The sequence below is a fragment of the Polyodon spathula genome, chromosome 12, assembly GCF_017654505.1.
Source record: "Polyodon spathula isolate WHYD16114869_AA chromosome 12, ASM1765450v1, whole genome shotgun sequence".
NCBI classification, from domain to species: Eukaryota; Metazoa; Chordata; class Actinopteri; order Acipenseriformes; family Polyodontidae; genus Polyodon; species Polyodon spathula.
In genome coordinates this window covers 44,211,662-44,235,412 of record NC_054545.1, presented here as the reverse complement: position 1 = coordinate 44,235,412, position 23,751 = coordinate 44,211,662, and the positions used below count along the sequence as shown (strand labels likewise).

The 23,751-nt window shown below is 39.8% G+C and overlaps 1 protein-coding gene and 4 non-coding genes across 5 annotated transcripts; all 5 read right to left on the bottom strand.

Moving 5' to 3' along the window:
* Positions 1–1,226: 1,226 nt before the first annotated feature.
* LOC121323919 (importin subunit beta-1-like) lies at positions 1,227–23,574 on the bottom strand. The gene is made up of 22 exons (XM_041265250.1): positions 23,293–23,574; positions 22,313–22,371; positions 20,344–20,526; positions 18,261–18,461; positions 17,221–17,373; positions 15,709–15,768; positions 15,464–15,553; positions 15,047–15,157; positions 14,512–14,613; positions 13,604–13,828; positions 12,572–12,763; positions 11,933–12,063; positions 11,387–11,534; positions 10,553–10,624; positions 7,950–8,094; positions 7,349–7,431; positions 6,598–6,705; positions 5,939–6,082; positions 5,243–5,348; positions 4,761–4,875; positions 4,357–4,518; positions 1,227–4,112 (listed from the first exon to the last, which is right to left on the bottom strand). Coding segments are annotated over exons 1-22 (2,631 nt in total). The 5' UTR covers positions 23,333–23,574; the 3' UTR covers positions 1,227–4,111.
* Positions 5,032–5,174, bottom strand: LOC121325076. Its single transcript, XR_005951312.1, has one exon. It is a non-coding gene; the product is annotated as a small nucleolar RNA SNORA79 (small nucleolar RNA).
* LOC121325078 lies at positions 6,239–6,376 on the bottom strand. Its single transcript, XR_005951314.1, has one exon. It is a non-coding gene; the product is annotated as a small nucleolar RNA SNORA79 (small nucleolar RNA).
* Positions 7,521–7,662, bottom strand: LOC121325074. The gene has a single exon (XR_005951311.1). It is a non-coding gene; the product is annotated as a small nucleolar RNA SNORA79 (small nucleolar RNA).
* LOC121325077 lies at positions 10,988–11,128 on the bottom strand. Its single transcript, XR_005951313.1, has one exon. It is a non-coding gene; the product is annotated as a small nucleolar RNA SNORA79 (small nucleolar RNA).
* Positions 23,575–23,751: the final 177 nt, after the last annotated feature.

Sequence of the window (23,751 nt, the reverse complement as noted above, 5' to 3'; positions counted from 1 at the left end):
TCAAACACATGGAGAAGGGTTTCATAATTCCCAACATGATGAAATACTGCAGATCAGGGTTTCCCAATCCTGGCCCTGGGGACCCATCTGTGTCTGCTGGTTTTTATTCCAACTGTGCTCAAAATGACTAACTGAATTGATAATTTGTTTAAATTAGAGAGTTAATGGTTTTCAGCTCTTAAACTGTTGCAGAGTTCGAGTTACTTATACAATGTTATATTGACTTGAAATCTGCAATTGTTTAAGAGCTGTAAACAAGTTACATATAAAAGTCTAAATAAGCAAATTAGTTCAATTAAGGGTTTAGTTAAGTAGTTGAGAGCTCAGTTGGAATGAAAACCAGCAGACACAGGGGGTCCCAGGACCAGGGTTGGGAAGCCCTGCTATAGAACACATTAAGTATAGCTTTTAACAGCCAGTATAAAGGAGATTCTCCAAGGGGCACTGCATCTAACCTGTGTACCACACACTGCAGAAGCAAAAAAAAAAAAAAAAAAAAAAAAAAAAAAGTAATGCATTCCTGCATAAGTCATGTTCTGCTGACCAAGGGCTGTAGGAGAATGCAAGTCTGCCAGGCAAACACAAACACTCAGGACTGCCAAAGAGTGAAATCAGCAAGCACTGTGTTCAAGGCCGTGCTGAGACTGATACTCTTATTGGCTTGTGATAGTAATATATATATAAAATAATTGGCTGATCTTCCTACAGCAGAGGTCTCCAGCCCTGGTCCTGGAGAGCCCCTGTCCAGCAGGCTCTAGGTGTCTTTATATCAGCAGTGACTAAAGATCTGGAACACCTGTTCATCTTGACTAAGCCAATAACTGGCACGATTAAGTAACAGATTGGTTGAAACGAAAACCAGCAGCCCCAGTAGCAGGGTTGGAGACCCGTCCTAGACCTTATTTTAAATTAGCATTTCAGTACAGCATAACACATTTATGCACTTTGGCAAAGATAATTAAAGTCTGGCTTGGGTTTGCTGCAGTTTCACCATTATTAGAAGGTATAAAACTGCTGGAACAGTATAATGACGTTTCTCACGCATCCGCACCAAAACACCAGCCTCGTAACACAGGGCCTCACACAGAAGATGTGAATGTAGACCTTCTACATGAATTCCATCCACACAGTTTGCCCATGTCATTTTAGGACATTAAATGTTGGAAATAATGTGTGATGAAATAAACTAAATCAAATAAACAAAACAAAAAGACGGATGCCAGTAGTTAGTATCTCAGTGTTCTTTATTCTCCTGGGTCTCTCTGAAGCCAAAATCCCATACAGGACAGACAAAAACAGGTAGCACTGAGGAATGGTCAGAATTCACCCTATTTGCAGAACAGGATCTCCCCCCACCCCCCCTCAACTTTCCAATAAAAAGTACAAAATAAACTAGAAAGCAATAATAGCAATACAAAAACAAAAGTTTTTTTTTTTTGTTTTGTTTTGTTTTTTTTTTTTAACATACCTAGAGCAATTAATCCAATTTTGGCGCTGAACACCCCTATCTTGCCAGCGCTCAAATACACACCGCCAAGTATTTCCCTCCCTGCAAAAGTGGTAACTAAATCTCCACACGCACTGTAGCCTGAACTCAAAAGGCACACTACCCTGTACAAAGAGCTGTACGAATCGAGCCACAATGGGCAGACAGGACGAGTCCAGGAATTAACTGCCTATCTCCGCTGGTACAGGAGAGCTTTTAAACTCTTCCTCTCTGCAAACACGCACTCGTTTAAGAGAAGCAACCTGCAGCACCCAATAAGGTTCAACGAGACCATATAAAAACTAAAAAAAAGAAAACACAGGCAATGTATGCCCTTAAGATCCTAAAACAGACCTTCTATAATTTTAGTTGCCTCTGTTTCAGAAGGGATCTTTTTGCATTTTGAAGAAACTTAAAACCTGCCAGTTCTCTGATCAAGAAATTAACATCTTAGTGTTGGAAGAGGGGCATTCACAAAGGGCTTGGAGGAAATGCATGCAAGAGAGCTGTGCACTACACTCCAGCAAAATCATGAGAAAATATTAATTATTTAGAATAGAAAAAGCTCCAATCACAGCCCATTCTAAACCAGGACGCCCTCTGATCATTACAATACCAACAATTAAAAGGGATTAACCCTTTACTTAGAAATGGGGGTTATTTGGGGTATACAAGCCACCTGGCTTGTATAGACTATTTTAGATTTGTTCATTAGGATCTGATGCTGTACATTCTATGGTGAGTATTTTAACATAGCAATCACCATTGTGTAACAGTCAGGAAGAGGCCGGAATGTATTCTTTGCCAAAAGGTTTGACTAATTAAACTCCCCCCAGCTACCAATGCAGTTTGCCATTCCTTCAATGCATTAATTAGCGAGACATTCAATACAATCTTTAAAAATTACATTTATATTTTATATCTCCCGAATTATAGGGTGCTGGGTGATTCCGCCTTAAGAATAGTGTGGCTAGAACGGAAGAGAACACATTAAACAATTCCTCCCCCTCTTGTTAAACAAAAAAAGCAAAACAAAGTAACACAGGGAACTAAACTGAAGTTACCAGACTAAGTTGTCAGGCGTGTCTTTCTAAAAAGGCAAGTTGATTATCTGCTCCTGTATTGCCTGGCCTCCCACCACAAAAACATAATAATCAAAATAAACTGGAATAGAATTGTGTTTTAAAAAGATGTTTTTTGTTAAAGTACAAAAAAACAAAAACAAAAAAAAGGCTGGGGAATGTTAGATACCATTTTATTGGTTCATGGCTGTGGAAAAATAGAACCTCTTACAAGTGCCTCATTGCTTCTTTTACAAGCCAGGAAGATTTATTTTTTATTTCACTTTTTTTTTTTTTTTTTTTTTTTTTTTTTTAAGTGCAATAAGAGACCAATATCACAAATTTATCAATTTTAATACAAAGCACAGAAAGACCACCGATATGTCCCAAAAGGATAAGCTTCTTTTTCAGATCTATTTAACTGCTTTTTTTGTTTATTTTTGTACACCACAGTCCAAAATATTACCTGATTTTTGTATGGTTTAGTAAATTCTTTGGCACACTACTTTCATTTGGATTGATGTATTACAAGTGGGACCATTTCCAAAGTGCTATCTGTTAAATGAACGGCATTTTGTATATTTCAGCTTTTATTACCTTTTTTTTTTTTTTTTTTTTTTTTTTTAAATCCCTGTGCATCATTAGAAAATAAAAATTGAATTCGGTTTGACATTCGACAGGGGAAGAATAGTTCTCCTTTCCGATTATTTAACCTTGTCCCAAAAAACCAAACAGCTTTTAACCCTTAAAATGGAAGCTCTGAACATTCGTCAGTGATTCTCCTACAGAAGAAAAGCAACTTAAATTTTCAAATTCTCTTGTGCTGCCATTAGTTGACCGGGCTCTTAAAATAGTTTCTGAAATGCGTTCACTAACTTATTTGATGAGTTGCTTCTATATTTATTTATCGTTTTATAATTGACGTGAAGAAAGTAGACCCTCCTCACTCACACACACGCACTCTCAACTGGAATTCACCCTCAAACCAGCTTGCAAGACACCCCATGCATAAGCAGCACAATGGTTTAAAGAAAGGTTACAAGAACTGGGCTAGGGAATCCAATTGTTTCCCGTTTAAGCTTTCTTCAACTCCAGCAGCAAGTCCCCTTTAGAAAATCTTCTGTTTTTATTTATTGAAGTTTTTATATTTAAATCCAGGATTTTCATTCTTCAAACAAGAGTCCTGTGCGGTTTTTCTTTTTTTTTGGGAAAAAAAATATCCTCAAGTTTGGCTGTTAATTTATAGTTTTGGTGAACCTTTGTTTTGAAAATGTTCCTTTTTCATTCTTGAACTGTTGCCGGTTACAGCTGTCCACAGTTAGTTTTTCAATTGAATTCAGCACTTCAGCGAGTGGACACGCTGCTGAGGCTATGACGGCTGCTGCTGCTGCTGGAATAGTATTCAGAAGGTGGTGTGATTCTAAGCCTCACTCACTCATTCTCTCACATTCCCAAACACTCATCATCCGTGCACACTCCTCACTTCTGGTTCAATTTTTGTTCTCTCAAAAGATCGGATAATTCCAGTGGGGTTCTCTCAAGACGTTTTCCCAATGGTAAGAAATCTGAATAAAAGAAATTAAACTATTATTACCGTCTTGCAAAAACATTGGATGCATGGTACATTCTACATTTAGATGAGACAATAACTCATGCTGTAATATATTTAAACAACTCTCCCAACTCAATTATGCTTCCTTAATTACCTCTAGCATTAAATCTTTAACACAGCATGTTTTATAAACCCATGGCTTCTCCCAATGTACTTTGATGCATTCTTGTGGGTTTCATCTTAAAACACACACTCACCAAGCCTGATTCTTTAGTTTCCGCAGCTCCTTGGTAGCCCATGTAGCGAGAGTTTTAGTTTTGCTCGTCTTCGATCTCCTGCCCTCAGTTAGCAGTTCATTAATCATAGGCCTCACCTCCACTAACTTCATGACATCTTTACCAAACACTGTGCACAGATCACTGCAGGAACAGAAGACACACATGCGTTAAGATTTGTTATGTGGTGTTACAGAAATACTAAATCCAGTGCCGCACATAACCCAAGTGACAAAATACCCAGCAGTACAATCTGCAATTACCTAAAAGTCTGAACATTCATCAACAAAAAAGTGTACTTGTAAAAGCTGCTTACTTGCTTGGGTCTGCCCTGGGTTGAGCTCAAGATGATTTTTATATGATGTGCCCCCCCCCACCCCCCTTACCCTATAAGGCCAGCAGCATTAGCTACTACTCCATCGGAGTGATCCTCATCTTCAGCAACGTGGTGAATGAAGGAAAGAATGAATTCTACACGAGGCTGCACCAACATCACATCCGCTACAGACAAACAAAATAAAAGACTTGATTGAACACAGAAAAAAATCCCAGACAGGTGCTTAATACATTTTTAAATCATTAAAAAAAAAGGTTTCACATTAATGCAATGTGGTTTATTTTATTTATATATTTAAAAGGTGTCTGATAGGTGAACATTTATGTCTGGTCTCGCAAAATTCAGGGTGGAGATGAGCAGTCCCGCTGCTTCACAAACCCCAAGTGAAAAAGACCAAGTATAATCTGCGATGACCCAAAATCCTGCTTGCCAGGACTCTGAGCAATAGGAGGAACGGTCATCGGCAATTCAACTGGGCAGCACTTGTGGGCTATTGAAGGATGGCTTGAACAGCATTTTGGATGCACTTACGATGCACATTTTCCTGGTCGCCTTTCAGCCCTTGAATGATGCCTGTGTACGCCTCCAGACACCCCTCCCGCAGTTCATTCAGATAATCCACCATATCATAGTCCGTCTGCAAAAGAAAGTCAAACAGTTAAACTGATCATGGTTTAGGTTCACCAGTGTCACAATCAGTGTTCTGCTCGTGCTACTGGAGGGCATCCCAAATGTGTTTGTGCGATTGAGCATTAAAAACAGAACACCTTATAATGGCCAAGGATAGTGTGCCATCAAATCACAAGACACTTACTGCAGGGAGAGGTCGTTACATTGAAGTAAAACAGCACAGAAATAAAATGAATGCTTCACAACTAATTGAACCAGCATGCAGTATGACTGGGGAATGTTAGGGGCGAGGTACAAAACAAATTGCTACACCAGGACAGTCCAGAGCAGCTGAAGCATGTTGGGTTTTGACACTGCATCACGGTCAAGGGTCACCAATTTGAACTGGATTACTGCATGTGCAATGACTTTGCTTACATCCCGAGACTATACATTCATATCCTGAATACACTGCCTGGTCCCAAAAAAAAAAAAAAAAAAAAACACTAAAATGTAGGAGATCAGCAGTCCTAACCCAGAACCTAAACCATTAATTAATTCTGGACTGCCAGGACTGCTATGCAACAGGAGTGTTATTTTTCAGTAAGCTGCTCTCACCTTGTCAACCTGCGCTTGGGAGGCCTGCTGGAGAGTGTCCAGCACAATCTCAAGATACTTCTTGAACTCTCCACCGATGGCCAGGGCAATGTCACCAAACGCACAGAGAATCTGGGGCTTCACAGACCTATGCACGTTCTCATTCTGAAAAAGAGGGTGGGGAGAGGGGAAAGGAGAGATATCAATAGAACTGACAGCCGTTCGGTAAATTCAAATTGTCTGCAATAACTTAAATGCTATTAGTTGCGTTTCCCTGTACATTATTACCAATTGCGAATAAAAATAAAATTAACAGAAAAACATTGTCTGGTCCCGCAAAATTCGCGATAGACTGGCACCCCTGCTGCCTCATTACCCCAAGTGAAAAAGACCAAGTTAAACCCGCGATGACCTAAAATCCTGCTTGCCAGGACTGAGCAATAGGAGGAACTGTCATCTGAATACACGTTCAATTTATTATTAAATTCACTCGCACACTAATTCCTGCTTGAAAACAACTTGAGCAGATGTAACATTTACCAAGGGAATTAAACTTTGGATAATAAGCCAGGCCACAACTTACTCATCGGAGACTGTGCTGTTGCATCTTGTAGTGTTTAGACAAGACCTTTGTTTTTTCATCTGTACCCTACTAACAGTACCCAATCAGTTTTACCTACCCCCAGGTTTTCCAGCAGTAGTTGCATGATCTCATCACAGTGTGGCAGAATATTTGTCATTAGAGCTCTGCACAGATCACAGACTAGCCCCACTGCAGCCAAGCAAACCTGGAGACACAAGACAGGAATGTTAACAGTGAAAAACAAGTGCCATATAAAAGGAATCTAGTGGAAATTCACATTGCACAATAAAAAAATACACACCACATGAGACATCGCCTTAGTAACCCAGACAGAAGAGGACTGTAGAAATTAGTATTACAATTACCAACTATGCTACTCTTATGTACAGTAAATTGTTTTCACAAGAGATTTAATGAAATGAAAGCTGCATCTTGCCCAAAGCTATTTACATCATGGTTTTTGATCACCAAGTTTAAATACTGTGAAGGCACCGCTCTAGTAAAGCAATGGAAATTTAACACTTGCTCTAGAAATTGTTTGACACACCGGTGGTTAACTAGAATTTTCATTTATACAGATTTCCAATTAGCCTCTAGTGTTTTACCTCACTCAGCATGTTAAAGTAACCTACAAATCACCAGTGACTAATGCAGTGTTTGACACCCTAGTCACAGAAACATCCCCAGAGACACAAAACCATTAATTCTATGCACTGCGCTACGAGAAGTAATCCAGCCTCATTTCCACCTGGGATCTTTCAACCAAGCTATGACAATTAGCCTTTAGTTTTCACAAAGAGCCTTTACATTCAATTGTCTTCAAACAGTGCAATTAAATGAGATCTTACCTGATATTCTGCATAATTTTTCAGCCCAATACCTAGGAAAGGTTTAAAGGCTTCCATGTATTTCAAGAAATCACTACCCAAGACTGAAAGAAAAAAAGGTATTAGTTGCATTTCCCTGTACATTACAACTAATTGCATATAAAAATAAAAAATAAATATATTAATTTAATTATATTGTCTGGTCCCGCAAAATTCGAGGTAAAGACTGGCAGCCCAGCTGCCTCATTACCTCAAGTGAAAAAGACCAAGTTTAATCTGCGATGACCTAAAATCCTGCTTGCCGAGACTCTGTGCAATAGGAGGAACGGTCATTGGGATACACATTGTACATTTTCAGACAAAATAAAAAAAAGAGCTTATGATAAAACCTGTTCAGATATTACACTTACATCAAAAGCAAAGGATTAACATTTGTGAACGGTATATAAAAAGTTAAATCAGACCCATACAAAACAAAAAAAGTCAAGTCAAATCTGGAGAGGAGTAACCAAGTAAATAAATCAATACATTTAACTGACAAAAGAGGCAATGGGAAAACAAAGCTTGCTACCTTCCACAAACACAAGGACGGATTTCAATGGAGGGTTAAGCCTGCTCTCACCTTCGACCAGAGTGCTGACCGCCATAAGCGCGTCCTCCTGCACTCCCCCGGACCCTGCGGTGCTCTGGAACATTCTCAGCAGAGACGCCATCACCACGTCCGAGATCTGCAGGGCGTCCTGGTGCTGCACCTTGCGCAGCACGTTCTAGAACACGGGGGAGGAATCCCATCAGGAAACAAACACGGCAAGACTCTGCATTGCACTGATCAGGCGTGTCAAAACTACAGTCCTACAGGGCTGCAGGGGTGTCTGCTTTTCATTCCAACTTAATCTCACGTAACATACTTAATCTGATGTGTTCAATTAGACACTTCATATTTAAGGTCTTTTACAGTTGATTTTCAAAAATGACACTACCTATAAACACTGAGGTCTGGAGAAGTTAAATTAGCCTAATTAAGAAATTGAGAGCTCAGGTAGAACGGAACCCATACGACAATGCGACCCTCCCGGGTTTAACACCCCTGGCATTGACATAAGATCTGAAGATATAGATCTGAAATCTCTACACCAGGTGAGGCCAACGTTGGCCCTTCTACTCCTGGTCTTTGTTCCAACCCTGTTCTAAATGGTTTCATTAAACCTCCACCCAAACCCTGAAGTTGTTCATTCCCATTTTAGATAAAACCTGGAGTGGAATGGCCTTCCAGGATAGTGACTGGACACCCCTGCTTTATACAGTAACATTTAACTCGCAAAAAGCAGACTGATATTTTGCATATTAATAAGTCATCCTTGTACATTACTGCAGCTTACTGGCTGGTAAAAGCAAGCAATTGCTGTGTTCAGGTCAACCCAAACAGGAAGAAAAAAAATAACAGTTCTCATCCAGCTAAGCAACAATTCACAAAATAATAAAGCGCAACCATGCAGTATTAAAAAAAACCATGGTAATCTGAATTCCCCTTGATTACACCAATAGAAATAAGACAGGGCAGTACCTCCTCCTATAATGATTCTGCATATCCACCAGCTGTACTGGAAATACAGCCGTTTGAAATCAACACCACTAACAAACTAGTTCATCATTACTCGGAAAAAATTCCAAGATGTACTGCAAGGCAATGGAATCTACACTTTAAAACAGGTCACAAAAACAAAAGGGCAGCGACTTCTTGGATTTATGCATTTCATGTCGCAGGTTTCCTCGTTGACAATATTTAAAAAAAAAAAATCAAAGCCATTCATGTTGGCGTTATCAGGTTGTGAGCAGCTGAACAATTCATTGGGGTCGATCACAAGCAATTACCGCCTTCAAACACTGTCAGAATCATTTGTTACGCTCGCCTGAGAAACCAGAGTCAGCCCCACTGCACAACACAGATTTCACTGAACTGTCAGCTAGAGGCATATTCACTAAACCAGCCAGGGCTGGGGTCAATTCCTGTTTTTCAATTCCTATTCCTTTGAAAAATCTAATTCTAACTCCTTTGAAGGAGAGCTGAAATTAGACTATATTTAAGCCAATTCTTGTTCAACAGCTTTCTTGCAAAGCGGATTTAACTGACTAACCAACAGTGACTTCAATTTAAAAGTAATGTATTGCTACTGGTGAGAAGCTCATTAAAACAGAATACTGCTAATTGCAATTGATCAATGCGCTGGAATTGAAATTGACCGCAACCAACATACTGAATATTTGTTCAGATGTCAGGTGTTTACTTAACGATTATTTTCTCTTAAAATAAAAACACACAAAATGGCTTGAACAGGAAAGCAGCATTAGCAAAATAGGGAACAAATAACAAGCTGCAGTTTACTGAACAGACTGTTAGGAAAAATAATTTGCTTTTGGGAGCAGATTTAGTAGCTTGGACCTCTACAGCTAGAAAAAAAAAAAAGATGCCAACACTTGTGTGGCAAAAGTTCCAGGACACAGCTGAACAATAACACAAGGATAGTGCTGTAACTACAAAGGAAACATTACAGAAGTATGAGAAGGGCAGAGATTGAAATGCTCCAACCATGATGTTGCCATCAGGGCAGGCTTGGCAATGTAGGGGAAGTTAACACTGTCACAGCTTGTGCAAGCCCTATATTCTGCAAACGTGTGTTTTACACTGTACATACTCTCCCTGCTGGCAATTATGGATACATTTGGATGGTTCAAAAACTATATTGGCCTCTATCCCAAAATGTACAGGTCTTAATAGAATTTAAGATCTACACAAGCACGCTAGCAAAATTATAAAAAATTAGAAGCCTGAACAGTATTACCATGAAAGGGTTTGACTAACAAACATTGGCCCTCTTTTACAGGCAAAAAGTAAGGAATAGTCAGTCTCAGATTTTCTTCTGGTAAGTTCTGCATCACATGAATGCATCAGCATGGTGCGCGATTTCTCCTTATAGACCAGACATTGATATAGAATAGAGGTTTTCCTTTGGGATTGAATGACACACTGCTAAGTTTAATTCCGTGCTTTTTCGAAAAGTGTCACAGGCAATAAAAACAGCAAAGTCCAGCAACACATGGTGGAAGGTTAGGATGTATTCCGAGCACACCAACCTAGCCTTGCTCTGTGTACAAAACAAAAGTACTATGTGCTTCTATTTGAGAAATAAAAAGATAAAAACACATGATCCAAAAGTGCAATCTTACCTGGAGTGTTGCGCACAGCAAAGACTGCAAGTCGTTGAACTGGATTCGGTCCGATGTGCTTTGAATGTGAGACTGCGCAGAAAAGTAGTGACAAAAAAAAAAACGACATTTAAAAATAATAAAAACAGATCTCCGCATCATACAGCCTCTATGGTAATTTAATCTAGGCCAGTCCTAATCCATTCCAAGAAATCCCTGTTCCACTTACATAATTAAAGCAGAATTACATTTTTTGTAATCCATTTAAAAAAAAGCATTTTTCAAAAACAGACCAATTACTTTCTTCAAAGCCAAGAAAAAGGAACACATTAAGTACTATACAAAATTATCTATTCAAGCTTTTATAAAAGCTTGTCACATTTAAAAAACAAGTCATAGCTTTATTATTAAAAAAAAAAAAAAAAAAAAAAACCACACACGACACCCCCCTCTGGAAATTGTCTGGTCTCACAAAATTCAGGGTGGAGATGAGCAGTCCCGCTGCTTCACAAACCAAGTGAAAAAGACCAAGTATAATCTGCGATGACCTAAAATCCTGCTTGCCAGGACTCTGAGCAATAGGAGGAACGGTCATCGGCAATTCAACTGGGCAGCACTTGTGGGCTATCGAAGGATGGCTTGAACAGCATTTTGGTTTTGGAAACTGGGCTAATGACTCCTGAACGATCAGAGTCATGGTCTCCTTTTCGCTTTGACTGATCATAATCCATGTGAACGCAAACCAGCCTCAATTCAACATTGTCAAAACATTTGTCAAATTATGCTTTAGTATTTATAAAAAAATAAATAATAAAAAACCCATCAATCAGGACACGTTGCGTTCCCTGTCCATACCTCCATCTGCAGCACTCGCTGAAGTCTCTCCATGATGACCAGAGTAGTTTTCTGTACAGCTGGGTAGCAGTCCTTCGCACTGTTCTTCACAATCTCCATCAGGGCTTCATACGCCGCACTCCTCAAGTTGTTCTGATGTCCATCAGGCCTGAAATATAGTCAAAGTTTATTTTAGATTACACACCGCCCCCCCCCCCCCCCCCCCTGCCAATTACTTCCAAGTTTCATGCGCAGCGCAAACCTATTTTAGTCTCAATCCCAAATGTGCAGGTCCTAAAATTGCTGTAGGGAACTAATTTAAGAACTGTACAAGCACACTAGCAAATTATAAAAATGGAAAGCCAGAACATTTAACATTGCAATGAAAGAGTTTGACATCAATATAAAATTGGATCCTCCTTTTACAAACATGCTTAGGCAAAGAAAGGAATGGTCAGCCTACGATTTTTATTTTTTTGCATCACACAAATGCATCAGCGTGGTGCATGATTTCTCCTCATAGACCAGATATTAAGATATACAGATATGGACAATTTTTGCCCATACCTGTCCGTGGTCTCCAGGAGTTTCTGTACAATCAGCTCAAAAGAGGAGGATAAGCAGTAGGTAGCTGGCTCCTCCTGATCATCAGCCACATCAGCAGCCTCATACGCAGCTTCCGCCAAGCTGGAGAAAGCCTGGAATAAAACAGGGTAGTCTCAAATTACTGACACAATCTTAACCTAGCAGACCAGATTATAGGATCCTATACATCTTCAAAACCATCAGTCATCATTAACACCAGTTGATTAAAATTCCTTGGGATTAGACCATCTATTAGAACTGGATTAATTTGGTAAAGCCGCCTGGCCCGGGAAAAAAAACTAAAAAAAACAGAAGCAATCCTAGATTTTAAAATCCATATACAATGTGTAACTGACAGATCAGTTTTAGAAAGAAAGCACATGGCAGTCTGCTAGCTAGCTTGCAAGCTACCTTCCTTCTAGAAGAAAGGTTTTAGTAGAAAGCCGCTAAGCTAGTCTAAAAAACAATCAAAATAACCCTCGCCCTTGATAGAGAGATATACACACACAAAATCTGGATTTACCAGACCCCTAGAAGTGCTTTGTGGCACTGGCCCCTGCTGCTCTGCATATAGTTTTGGCATAGTTATAAACGATGTCCGATGACAGTCCAGCTTCTTACCCAGCACACGTTGGAGGCCACCCTGGGCTCAGCGCCCAGTCCATCGATCAGGCACTGCAGCAGAGGAGCCAGGTAGACCTCATTGATGGCGGCTTCAGGGAGCAGCTCACAGATTCGCCCCACCGTCCAGGCAGTGGTGTCCCGGACCACCACACTCTGATCCTTCATCAGCTCGATCAGCGTGGGCATGGCCTGAAGAGTCCGTGAAAAACCAGTGCACAGGTTAAAGTATTTTTGCTTATACAAGGAAGTCTTCATGATTGTGCTTAATGTGTTTATTTTGGTCCTTGGAAACCATTGAAAAAGGGTACAAAAGGTTCCAAACACCCATCTGGAAAATGGCTAAAAAAAAGTAATTGCAGATTACAATACAACATGTATCAATACCTGTTCTGATCCTAATAGTTTAATTTGTATGATGTACAATATATGATCAAATGAATGATTACTGATGTATCATTCATAGGATATAATTTATATTAGTATCAGCATTTATTAATACCTCTATAAAAAAAATTTAACACGTACTAAGCAAAATCGCCTCGTCAGTGTCAGATTTTTTTTTTTTTGGCAAGTTCTGCATCACACAAATGCGTCAGCGTGGTGCATGACTTCTCATCTTAGACCAGGCATTTGTTTAATACCCCAGAAGCAGACTGATTCCCCATTGGTTTAAAATGCCTACAGAATTCTGAGCCTTTTGGTTTTAGGTGTTAAGTTATGATATGCATCACAATAAGTTATTATACAGGATGGGCTAGTTTGTATATGTAATCATGCTCAAATAACCATTAATGCATTACTGATGAGACATCATTCAACTATTCATTGGTACACTATCAACCCTTTAAGGTACAAAAAACATGTGTCCCACAAATCAAATTATCAACTTAAATTTTAAACCGGGTTTAAAATGTATCAATAGGTTGGATCTGTTCATCCAAAATTTTCCGTTTCCTCTTTGTGATTCTACAGTCACACAAAACATACAAGAAACCATCTATACCAGTGTCCAAGCCCTTGGTGGCTCACCTGAATGACAAGCGGTTTGAGCTGGTTGAGCTCCGGCCCCTCAAGGATGGACCCGAAAGCCATGACGGAGGCGTCCCGGTACCTCCAGTCTGGGTGCTTGATGTGCTCCTTAATGAAGGGCAGCACATGGGGCACAACGTCATCCTCGCAGCAGGTTGCCAGCAGCATGAGGCACACACCCGCCGCCTTGCAGGGGTTCCAGTCATCATCGTCATCATTCTCATCCTGCAAACACATGTAGCACAGCGTTACAGCAGCGCCCGACACTACACTGTTAGCTCACTGAAGTACCCACTACCATCAGAAGACCCTCGTTTATATATAAACCTCCTGTTCCTACTTCATTAGTAGTGATTTTATACATGAGGGTAATCTTTGCACTGCCCCCCCTCATTCAAAATCGTCATTTAAAACTCATTCAAAAAACAGCTGGGGGGTTTTTTGGTCCTAAAGAGGGAAAACAAGTTAATTCGCCATAGACTTGAGGTTTTCTTAAAGCGTGTATTAAGCAAACGGCTAGTCAGTCTCAGATTATTATTTTTGGTAAATTCTGCATCAATTCAGACCAGATGTTTGTATAAAACCTCTGAAAGGGATTTTGATTGCCAATTTGTTGAGGGGCTGCAGTTCCCACCATATTAAAGCAGATCATAGACAAAGCAGCACAGGCTACAGTCAATAGAGAAACGAAACAAGGTAAATCACACAAGCAGCATGCTGCATTTATAAGCATTAGGTCTCAAGTAATCAGAATGCTTAGTAACAGGTACTGCTTTCAGAGACAATCAACCTACCTCTCAAGTTAAAAAGGAAGTACCAGTATTTTACCCACAGGAGAAAAAAACTAGCAGGATGTGGTCATGTTTTATCAGCTTGCTGCACAACTGGCTGCAAGTTGATAAGCTTACCTGTTTAGTCAGGGTCTGTGTGAGAATGGGCACCAAGTACTGAAGCGCTCCTTTGGCATAGAATTTGCTGGTGTGCTCTGGAGGTCTTCCTTGCTCAGCTGCCTGGAGAAAAAAAAAAAGAAAAAGGTGCACCGTAAGTCCATGCAGTTTCTCAAAGACTATATTCCACCTGTCCTTTTGATCAGATTAAAAAAGTTACAGCTGTAAGTTTAATGCCTGGTAAACTTAAAGAAATAAAAATCTTGACTGAGCCCTGAAGTGTTCTCACATACAGCAGTCTCAGCATTATGTAATTGGTATGCATCACTAATTGTTCAGTGTGGTGCATGTTCTTTCATCAACCACTGATCAGCTAGGAAAATTCCCCTTTACAGGAGAAATAGTGCACAGTATCTGAATATACTTCTTTGCTGGAACTTAACCAAGGGCCTTTAGGATAATGGCAATAAGTATAGAAGTATGTTGATTACAAGTTGATTGACAAGTTGATTGGTAGATTTTTTTTTTTTTTTTTTTTTTTTTTAAACACACTTACCTCGGATGCTTCAATAGCCAAGTCCATCTCCTCATCACACACGTTTGACCAGAACTCAATTCCTTGTAAGGCCACCTCGTCAATGTCACTCTTCATAGCTTCGATTGTAATCTACAGCAGGAACCAAATAACATGAGTCCAACACTAAGCAGATGCACAAATGTTACAATTTACCTGATCTCTTAACCTGAAAAGTTTCAATTCAACTGCTATTCATGCAAAAGAAAAACTGATAAACATTTAAAAAAGTCATTGATTTTTTTTTTTTTTTTTTTTTTTTTTAAATCAGAACTTTGACAAAACATAAGTGTTTAAAAAATGTTATTGCATCATCTGAAGTGAACGTAGTGTAAGATTTCTCATTGACCTCCGTAATGCTAAAGCATTGGTGTCAACGTCACTCTCAGTAGTACTTACTGCAAACAGAGCTGGACCCATGTATGTCTCCATGTATTGATAATACAGGGACATAATCTTCACCAGGTTCTGCAAGGCAGCTACTCGTACCTTCAAATAAAAAAAATAAATTAGTTACACACAAGTGCAATAAAATAAGAGTTAGTCATATGATTCTAAAAGGCTAGGATGCTACTATTAAGACAAAAAACACAATAAAAGTGGCAAACTAACAAGTAAAAAAAAGCCAAAAATGATGTACTTACTCTTGTGTCTGGACACTGCGTTGCTTCACAAACTACCTGCATAATAAAGTGTCTTTCGGTCTGAAAAACAGAGTCAACGAATTAAATTGCAGTATTCTTTACCATCCCCCAAATCAGCTCCCACTTGCTCTAGAACAGTGGTTCTCAACCCTGGTCCAGGGGGAACACTGCCCTGCTGCTTTTTGTTCCAACCAAGCACTCAGTGACATAATGGAACCCATAATTGAAGTAATAATTTGCCTAATTTGAGCTTTTTAAAATAGAGTAGCTTATAAAAAAAAGTTTAAGAATGTTCATTTTACAATTTTATACCTAAAGTGAAATCTCCATCTGTTTAAAATAATTAAAAATGCTCAGATTAAGCTAGTTTAGTTCAATTAAAGGTTCAATTATGAACTTTGGAACAAAAACCAGCAGGGTAGTGTTCCCCCAGGACCAGGGTTGAGAACGACTGCTCTAGAAGACTACTGAATTGTCAAGTCTCAGATTTTTTTTGGTTAATTTGTGCATCACACTAATGCATCAGCGTGGTGCATGATCTTTCCTCATAGACCAGACATTTGATTTAAACAGCACAGGTATTCAGTACTGGCATTTTAATGATCAGGACACACTGGCTATAGCAACACTTCTATAAATTACATACATCAATTCCTTTGGAAGCATAAAAAGTCAAACTAAAACAGAATTTGATTCTGTTCTTATTTAATTCGGGCCAAATTAATATTTGTAAGCTATTAACTTCAGAATCAATGCTTGGAATCTTTGCAAGTCTATGAAACTCTTCACACAATTTCATTAGCTAGCAATCACATTCATCGGTTTGAAGAGTGATCCAAAACCATTAGGCAAGCAATTAAATTAGTGGTGGGCAATCCCTGTCCTGGAAGGCCGGTGTCCCTCCTGGTTTTTGTTCCAACTGTACCCTAAATTACTTAATTTGACCAATTAAGTGCTTATAAGATTAATTGGTCCAATTCATTAATTTAGGGTACAGTTGTAATAAGCCAGAAGGGACACTGGCCCTCCAGGACCAACACTGCCTGCCCCGCCCCCAAAAAAATGAGATAGGATTAAGTCTGTGGAAACTATGAACAAGTCTTATCTAAAACTGTAACACACACACATACAAGATCAATTATAGCATTAATAGTTCACATTCTTCACCTGCTTAGGCAGCTATATAACTTGGATTAGATGTTACATATGGTCTTTAAAAGTGGGCAGAGATGTCTAAAGGCAGGCCTCACTCAATAGGACAGTATTCACTAAGGGGTACCCCTGCCATGATAAGCAACAGCTGAATTTTTAGAGCCTTTTACAGCACTGGGAAATCACCCTGGGCTGCATCCAATACCTATCCTTTTTTTACGCAGGGATGACCGCTGGAGGTCGATTCAACCCAGATGCCTCTAAAACTGCAACTTTTAATGGCAGATCAGTCTTAAACCAATGCTATAATACTTCATCTTGCACTTCCTGAACATACGCAAAACGAGCGTCAGCCTGTACCTCTTTGTCGAAGTTTGCTTTGGTGAACTCCAAGGAATTGAGCAGGGCGTTGGTAGCTGCCAGTTTGACATTGTTGCTGGGCTCCTCTTTTCTCATGCCCTGGATGATGGCTGTTAGGATCTGATTCGCATTGTCCTGCAGCTGCTCTGGGTCCTGAAAACAAAACAAGCGAGATCTACAATCAGAACTACCACACGGAAACAGAATTCAAGCAGCTTCATGATGTCAGGAGAGGCTATTGGTATCTTCCAACACAGCAGCTTCTTCCAGTCAGTCATTTGTTTTTCAGTACCTACAGTAGGTAGAAGACCAAAGTGATGAATGTCAGGCAAATGTTTGTTTAAAGAACACAGCCTGTTATGCATTAGATAAATGTTACATATTTGATCTGCTAAACAGATGTATAGTTAAGTCATTAGCTTTGGGTTTTCTTTCTTCACGATGGACAGCTTCAGTCTGTTTTGAAATCTTTACTGCATCAACTACAAAGTCAGCATGGTGCAGGATTTCACTCAATGCTACATTATATATTTTTTTTCTTTCTAAAAGCAAACAATGTTGCTAACTTTACACTTGCAACCTTAAATTTTGCCAATCACTGTACAGATCATAGATCTTTCAGTTTCAATACAATTAAGAAATGCAGCAAACAAGCGGGGGCCTTTAAGCATGGTACGCATCAACTAAAGCAGGGGTGTCAAACTCCAGTCCAAGGAACTTCTGCTTTTCATTCCAACTTACACTATCAATTAACATAACTGATCCAACTTTTTCAAGGTCTTTTATAATTGATTTCAAGGTACACTACCTATAAAGTGTTGAGGCCTGGAGAGAAGTCTTAAATGTTTCCAATGAATCAAATAATTAGACCAGTCCAGTAATTAAGAGCTCGGGTGGAACGAAAGCCAGAAGGCACTGCACCCCTCCAGGAGCGAAGCTAGATGCCTCCGAACAAAAGGATCAGAAGTGTTTCTAATCCTTGGCTAAATAAGGCCTTGCAACACAAAAACTACCGAAGCATCAAAAGGGCAAGTGCTTACAATGTCCTGGCAGATGTATCCAATGGCTTCCAGTGTTGACTCCTTCATGTGTTCAGTGCTGTTGGGGTCTGTGACATTCGCTACGAGCTGGGGAATGAGTTCAGGCCACTGGTTCACTGGGATCTCCGCACAGGCAATGCCAGCCACACACTGAGAGGCTGAACTGGGCCTGTATGTTTCTGTACCCAAGGTTTGCAGCACCTGTAATTAAATTAAACTGTGGATTAAACCACTGAAAACATGACATCTGCTTTTTTATTTTACAGGGGCACAACATTGTTAAAGTGGATTCACAATAAAACAGGTGGAGAATGTAATTTGTAGTGCAATACACCGGATTCTGTCCATGCTTGACTTTTCCCAAATACACGTAAAAATATCCTGATGGCGTTTGAAAGGCGGGATCAGAAAAATAAGTTATAATCCCCTCTACCTTTGACAATATATCTATTTTGAATATAACCTCTACTGGACTTGGTAGCCATCAATTCCTTCGTTTTGTACAAGGAATGCACCAGGGAAAATACCAGTAGATTTCATCTTGAAGCCACAGCGCTTCAGCAGAAACATTTCGATCAGAAAACTGCAGCAGCTCAACCTGGATTCTGTACTGGACCGAGTGACTGACACACAAGAATACACACATTCATTTTAAATTAAAAAGGACTTGTTTTTACAGTTTTGTATGTACATATACCTGTTTAAACACTAGTTTTTTTTTTAAAATGTAAGTTAGAAAATAACCCTGTACGTCTAATTGTTCATATAAATACGCGTTTCAGCTGTGCAGATGTTTGACACTGAGTTGTAGGCGATAGTTCATTTTAATATTGATTGTTTAAAATGTAACCATCATGACTGGTAAAGGGTTTGTCAAAAAAAGGGTGCTGTGTAAATCCACTGTAATCTTATATCTCCATAAAACACACATTAACCTTTAAAGCTGATTAAAAAAAAAAAGATTGTAGCTTAACAGGAAAACGTAATCAGACTGGCAGCCTGTATTGTCGGATCCAAAACGAAAAGTGCTGACAATGTATTCAATCAATGCACAGAGCAAGTTCTGTACTGCACAGCTCGTTCTACTCACTCGACGCGCAAGATTTGAAATCTCAGGCATGGTTTGCACTTGGTTATTTCTTTTTGCGCATGGCTATTACAAAACTGTGAAAAACTGACATAGCTAAAATTGGGGGTGGAAAGAATTCAAAACATGGGCGTTGACGCGGCAGAATCCAGTACATACAAATACACAGTACACAACGCAGCCTTATCGCCTCTGGGGGAAAATGCAGTGAAATAAAGCTACTGTAAATATAACTTTAGATGACTGCATTTACATAGCAGCTATAAAAAATGACTTGGCAGTAGACCTGCAGTCAGTTACAATTGTAAATAAATGCAATTACAATGCAACTGATTGTAGATAAACCTTGGCAGACCTGCCTAATTTTAATTGTACCATACAATTGATAGTTTACAATTAATTTGTCATTTGATAATTGCAATTAATAGTATTTCAGAACCAAATTAAGATACCCCCAGTACGACTTCCATTAAATCAAATTTTAAAGTGGCAAGATACTAAAACTTTGTTCAAATCAATACCAAACAACTTAAACCCCTTTTCTGGTATGCATCGGTAAAGTGCCTGGTTTCACATCCTCAATGAACAAGGCCAGAAATTGAAGTAAATCAACCCTCACACTTGCCAATTCTAATCCCAATACAAACAGTATAATTTGCATAACAATGTTTTTTTTAACTCAGTAATAAGAATATTAAAGCATAATATGGCAGTGGGTAAATTACTTGTTTTAGCAGAATTGCCAAAACTGCCCTACCCAGCAGCCTGCAATATTAAGGCAGGGTTTTATTTTTAAAAGAAATGCATATAATAAAAACAAAGCCTGCTTCAATAGATCTATTTGTTTTAAACATTTTAGGTATGCAAGGTCTAAAATAAAAACTAAGCATGCATTATTCTAGACAGTGGGAATAGGCACTAGTGAATGCCAATGCAGCCAGTGGCTTTATACATTTCAAAGGACAGTGGAGCTTTTGCATTACAAGGTTTACTTACATAGTTCTTGACTTCTCTTCGAGCGTTGGCGTCGATGGCGAGCCATCTCTGCTGGTACTGCGTTTTCACATCAGGGTCCTTGGAAGTCAGCGAGTTCTTGACCTGCAGGCCAGAGGCGACGCGGGCAACCTGGCTGTTCCCTGGGTTTGCAAGCACTTTAGAGAGTTCCACAAGGAAGGTGGGCTACAAGACACAAACAAGCAGCAAGTAAGCCTTCAGCAGCTTCTCAGAGGAAACAACGGCTTTGTGTTTGCAAAGCATTTCAAACAGTGTCCAAGCGCAACTGCCTTCTATTAATGAATGCTCCCCTGTGCTGCATCAGTTTCAAATAAGGAAACAAAACATTAAACTTTACTTCTACTGTAAAATGACTGTTTGCCAGGCTTGATATTAAGCCAACCTCAGTTTGAAAATGACACTGATTTTGAATAGCTGCTAGTCAGATAGAAGTCAACACAAGCAGAAAACAGTGTTGCATTAAGCTGCCACTAACTGCAAAAAAATCTTTACAAAAATTACAGAAAGGGTAACGGAATGTGACCTTGCACATGAAACAGACTGAATATTGTTTGTCATGGCAAGCAGTAGTACTGGAAGTATACTGCACATAACGCACCCAACACTTCAAATCCCCTCCCAGTGTTGGAGAAGCTGCTCAGTGAAAATGCACATTTCTAAATTCAACTTCGATTTATACAAAGCCTGGGGGCTACAATAAAGAATCTCAGACTTCTGGTAAATAGTTTTTTTTTTGTTATGCATCAGCTACTGATCAACATTAACACTTGGTTTCTCATCCTTGACTATCAAGCCAGCATGTACTTTAAATATTTTATATTAAAAAAACACACTTGAATATTAAAAATGGGTTATATCTTTGAAAGTGACAATAATAATAATACGTTACTGTATCCACAGCTTTTAACAACCACCCTCAAACTATAGCTACCAGTATTTCTGGATTTCAAAGTGCTCCCTGTGGGCTGGAAGGTATTTAAAAACACCTGACTTTTTTTGGTGAGATTCCAGTTTATCATCACACAATAGCCTGCTCATGTGCAGACAGTCTGCATACTTTAAACCATCAATGGGAGAATCAAACGACTGTATAATTTTATAAAAAGGAAGAATGAAAGAGGAACAGTACAAGAGAGCCAACAGCAATTGATTCGTTCAACAAGCGCCTTGCAAATATATATTGCTTAATGCGCCCTCAACCTACCCCCTCCGAACACATGGCAAAACCTGGTTCCGGGAGATCTAGTTAAAAAAAGACAGCCTTGCTGCATCAAACGTCTCCCCTGGGGTGCCATGCAATAGCCTGAATGAAAGCTAGTCTCCCGAAACCAATTTCCAAACCGCGAAGTGGCTTCGTGTTCACTCAGCTTTAAAAGTCAACACACCCAAATGCCTTGTCATGTTTATCATGTTGCATCGAAAAAGCAAAACGAACCTTTTCACTTCCGAGATCTGGAAAACGGTCTAGGGAGTCTCATACATGTCTGATTTATGAAACTGCGTTTTTAAATTCCGATTAATCTTACCACAAACCGTGGCCGCACAGAGCAGTGAAATCTTAATCGCAGGATGTAATTCCAGCGCCTCACCGGCTCTGCTCAGCTAACACTCCCACATGGCTAAGAAACGGCCCTGTACTCGGCAACCTAACCCCTCGCCGTCCGCCCTCAACAAGCGCTGCCATTGGACAAAAAACTGCCGCGACGGGAAATCCGCCCTCCTCACAGAACCTAAGGGGTGTCAATCAAGGAAATTTGCCGGCAACCGTAATACTAGGTTGCACCAGCATGGCGTTTTTTTTCTTCCCCCCCCCCCCCATTCAGGCCTCCCAGTGTAACGGGGAGCTTTTGTAGCATCTTCATTAAAAAAAAAAAGTTTTTGTTTCATTTCTTTTTAGAAATATCGCGTATTACGTTCCTCACGGCTGCGTGCAGTTTTTCTCAATACATACCAAGTTCTCAATAGCTGCCTGTTCCAGAAATTTCTGAGCTGCTTCCAGTTCATTGCGATCTAAAAAGTGTAAAGAAAATAAATACAGTAAATGCAAAGTCAATTACTAAAGCGTTTGTTTGAGTTAGGCCGAGGGAAACCATAACATGTGGTACCAAAATTTATACGAAATGGATATTCACCCACGTTGTATTAACATGTATTAAAACGCCTTCGCTATAACTTCGTGTACTGTAAGAGAAGTAACCAGGCTTCACATATGCAAAAAAACAAACACGAAAAAAGGCGCACAAGACAAGGCTATATTATTTAATAAATTTGTTCCAGGCCTGACACAACACGACATAATCCCCTGGAACCTGAATACTCTCGTGTCAAATAAAAAACATATTATAATATCCAAATATAAAAACACATACTGAACAGTTAATAAGCCAAGCAATGGAGCATGCAAGGAAGTCTGGCAACAAACGTCGAGACAAAATGAATCCGAAAAACGACGAAAACATTTCATCCCACTACCGTCCTTCAGTCCATTCGCCCTGTTTTCTATGTCTATCTGTAGGCCGATTAAAAAAAAAAGCAATTATTAACTAAATCAGGTCAAATGTTAACTACCAATGCAAACACTACAATAAAGCGACGTTGCAAAAAAACACAACACATCAAACTTACTAAACACCCCTGATAAAACCCCACGTTAAGAATGCGCTGTGCTGATGCGATTCTAGAAGTATTTACGCTCCACTCCTCGGAGGGAATTGGAAAAGCCGGCTCGGTTCTGCAAGCAGGCCCGAATCCTTCCGCTCCCTCCCTTTTTTTTTTTTTTTTTTTTTTTTTTTTTTTTTAACTTTAGAGTCGCGGTTTCGTTTCAAAATAAACCAGGAGGTTTCTGATCTAACCGAATAACCCACGAATCCCTGACAGATACACAAGGACATGGCGACTAAACGGAGCGCTTTTCAAGCGGTTTGTAATTACCCGGAGAGACGGTTTTCTCGAGGATTGTAATCAGCTCCATTCTGCCCGACTCTTGTTATCCACCAGCAACACAAACCGGATTATCTTATTTACTTTGCTTATACAATCAATATGCCATCAAAGGGACGAAACAGAAAACAAACTCGGCGGTACAATCCTCGCAAAGCCTCCCCCGTTCGTGTGCCGTTTTTAAAGGCTCGGTTTTTATGAGTATCTTGCTGTTTTCTCCGAGCGGCGGTTGCTGCTCGCTCTCAGGCTGCTGTCGGAAGGGAAGGAGCCGCTTTACTCACTAGCGGAAGGATATCACGCGCCGCCGCACAGACAAAACCCTCCCCTCCGCCCGGGCGCGCTCTCGATCTCCCCTCGACACGTGTGCGCGCACTGGTTGATGCTTGAAGCTGTTCGATTGATTACTGATATCAGAAATAACATTTTGATGTCAGCCGTTCGCAGTATATG

Coding starts and splice junctions, on each gene's coding strand:
- LOC121323919 (XM_041265250.1), bottom strand. CDS start 23,332: ATGGAGCTGATTACAATCCTCGAGAAAACCGTCTCTCCGG. Junction 11,535..11,932: donor CTCCTGGAGACCACGGACAG/GTATGGGCAAAA, acceptor ACTATATTTCAG/GCCTGATGGACATCAGAACA. Junction 5,349..5,938: donor CCCAAGCGCAGGTTGACAAG/GTGAGAGCAGCT, acceptor TTTCTTTTGCAG/ACGGACTATGATATGGTGGA.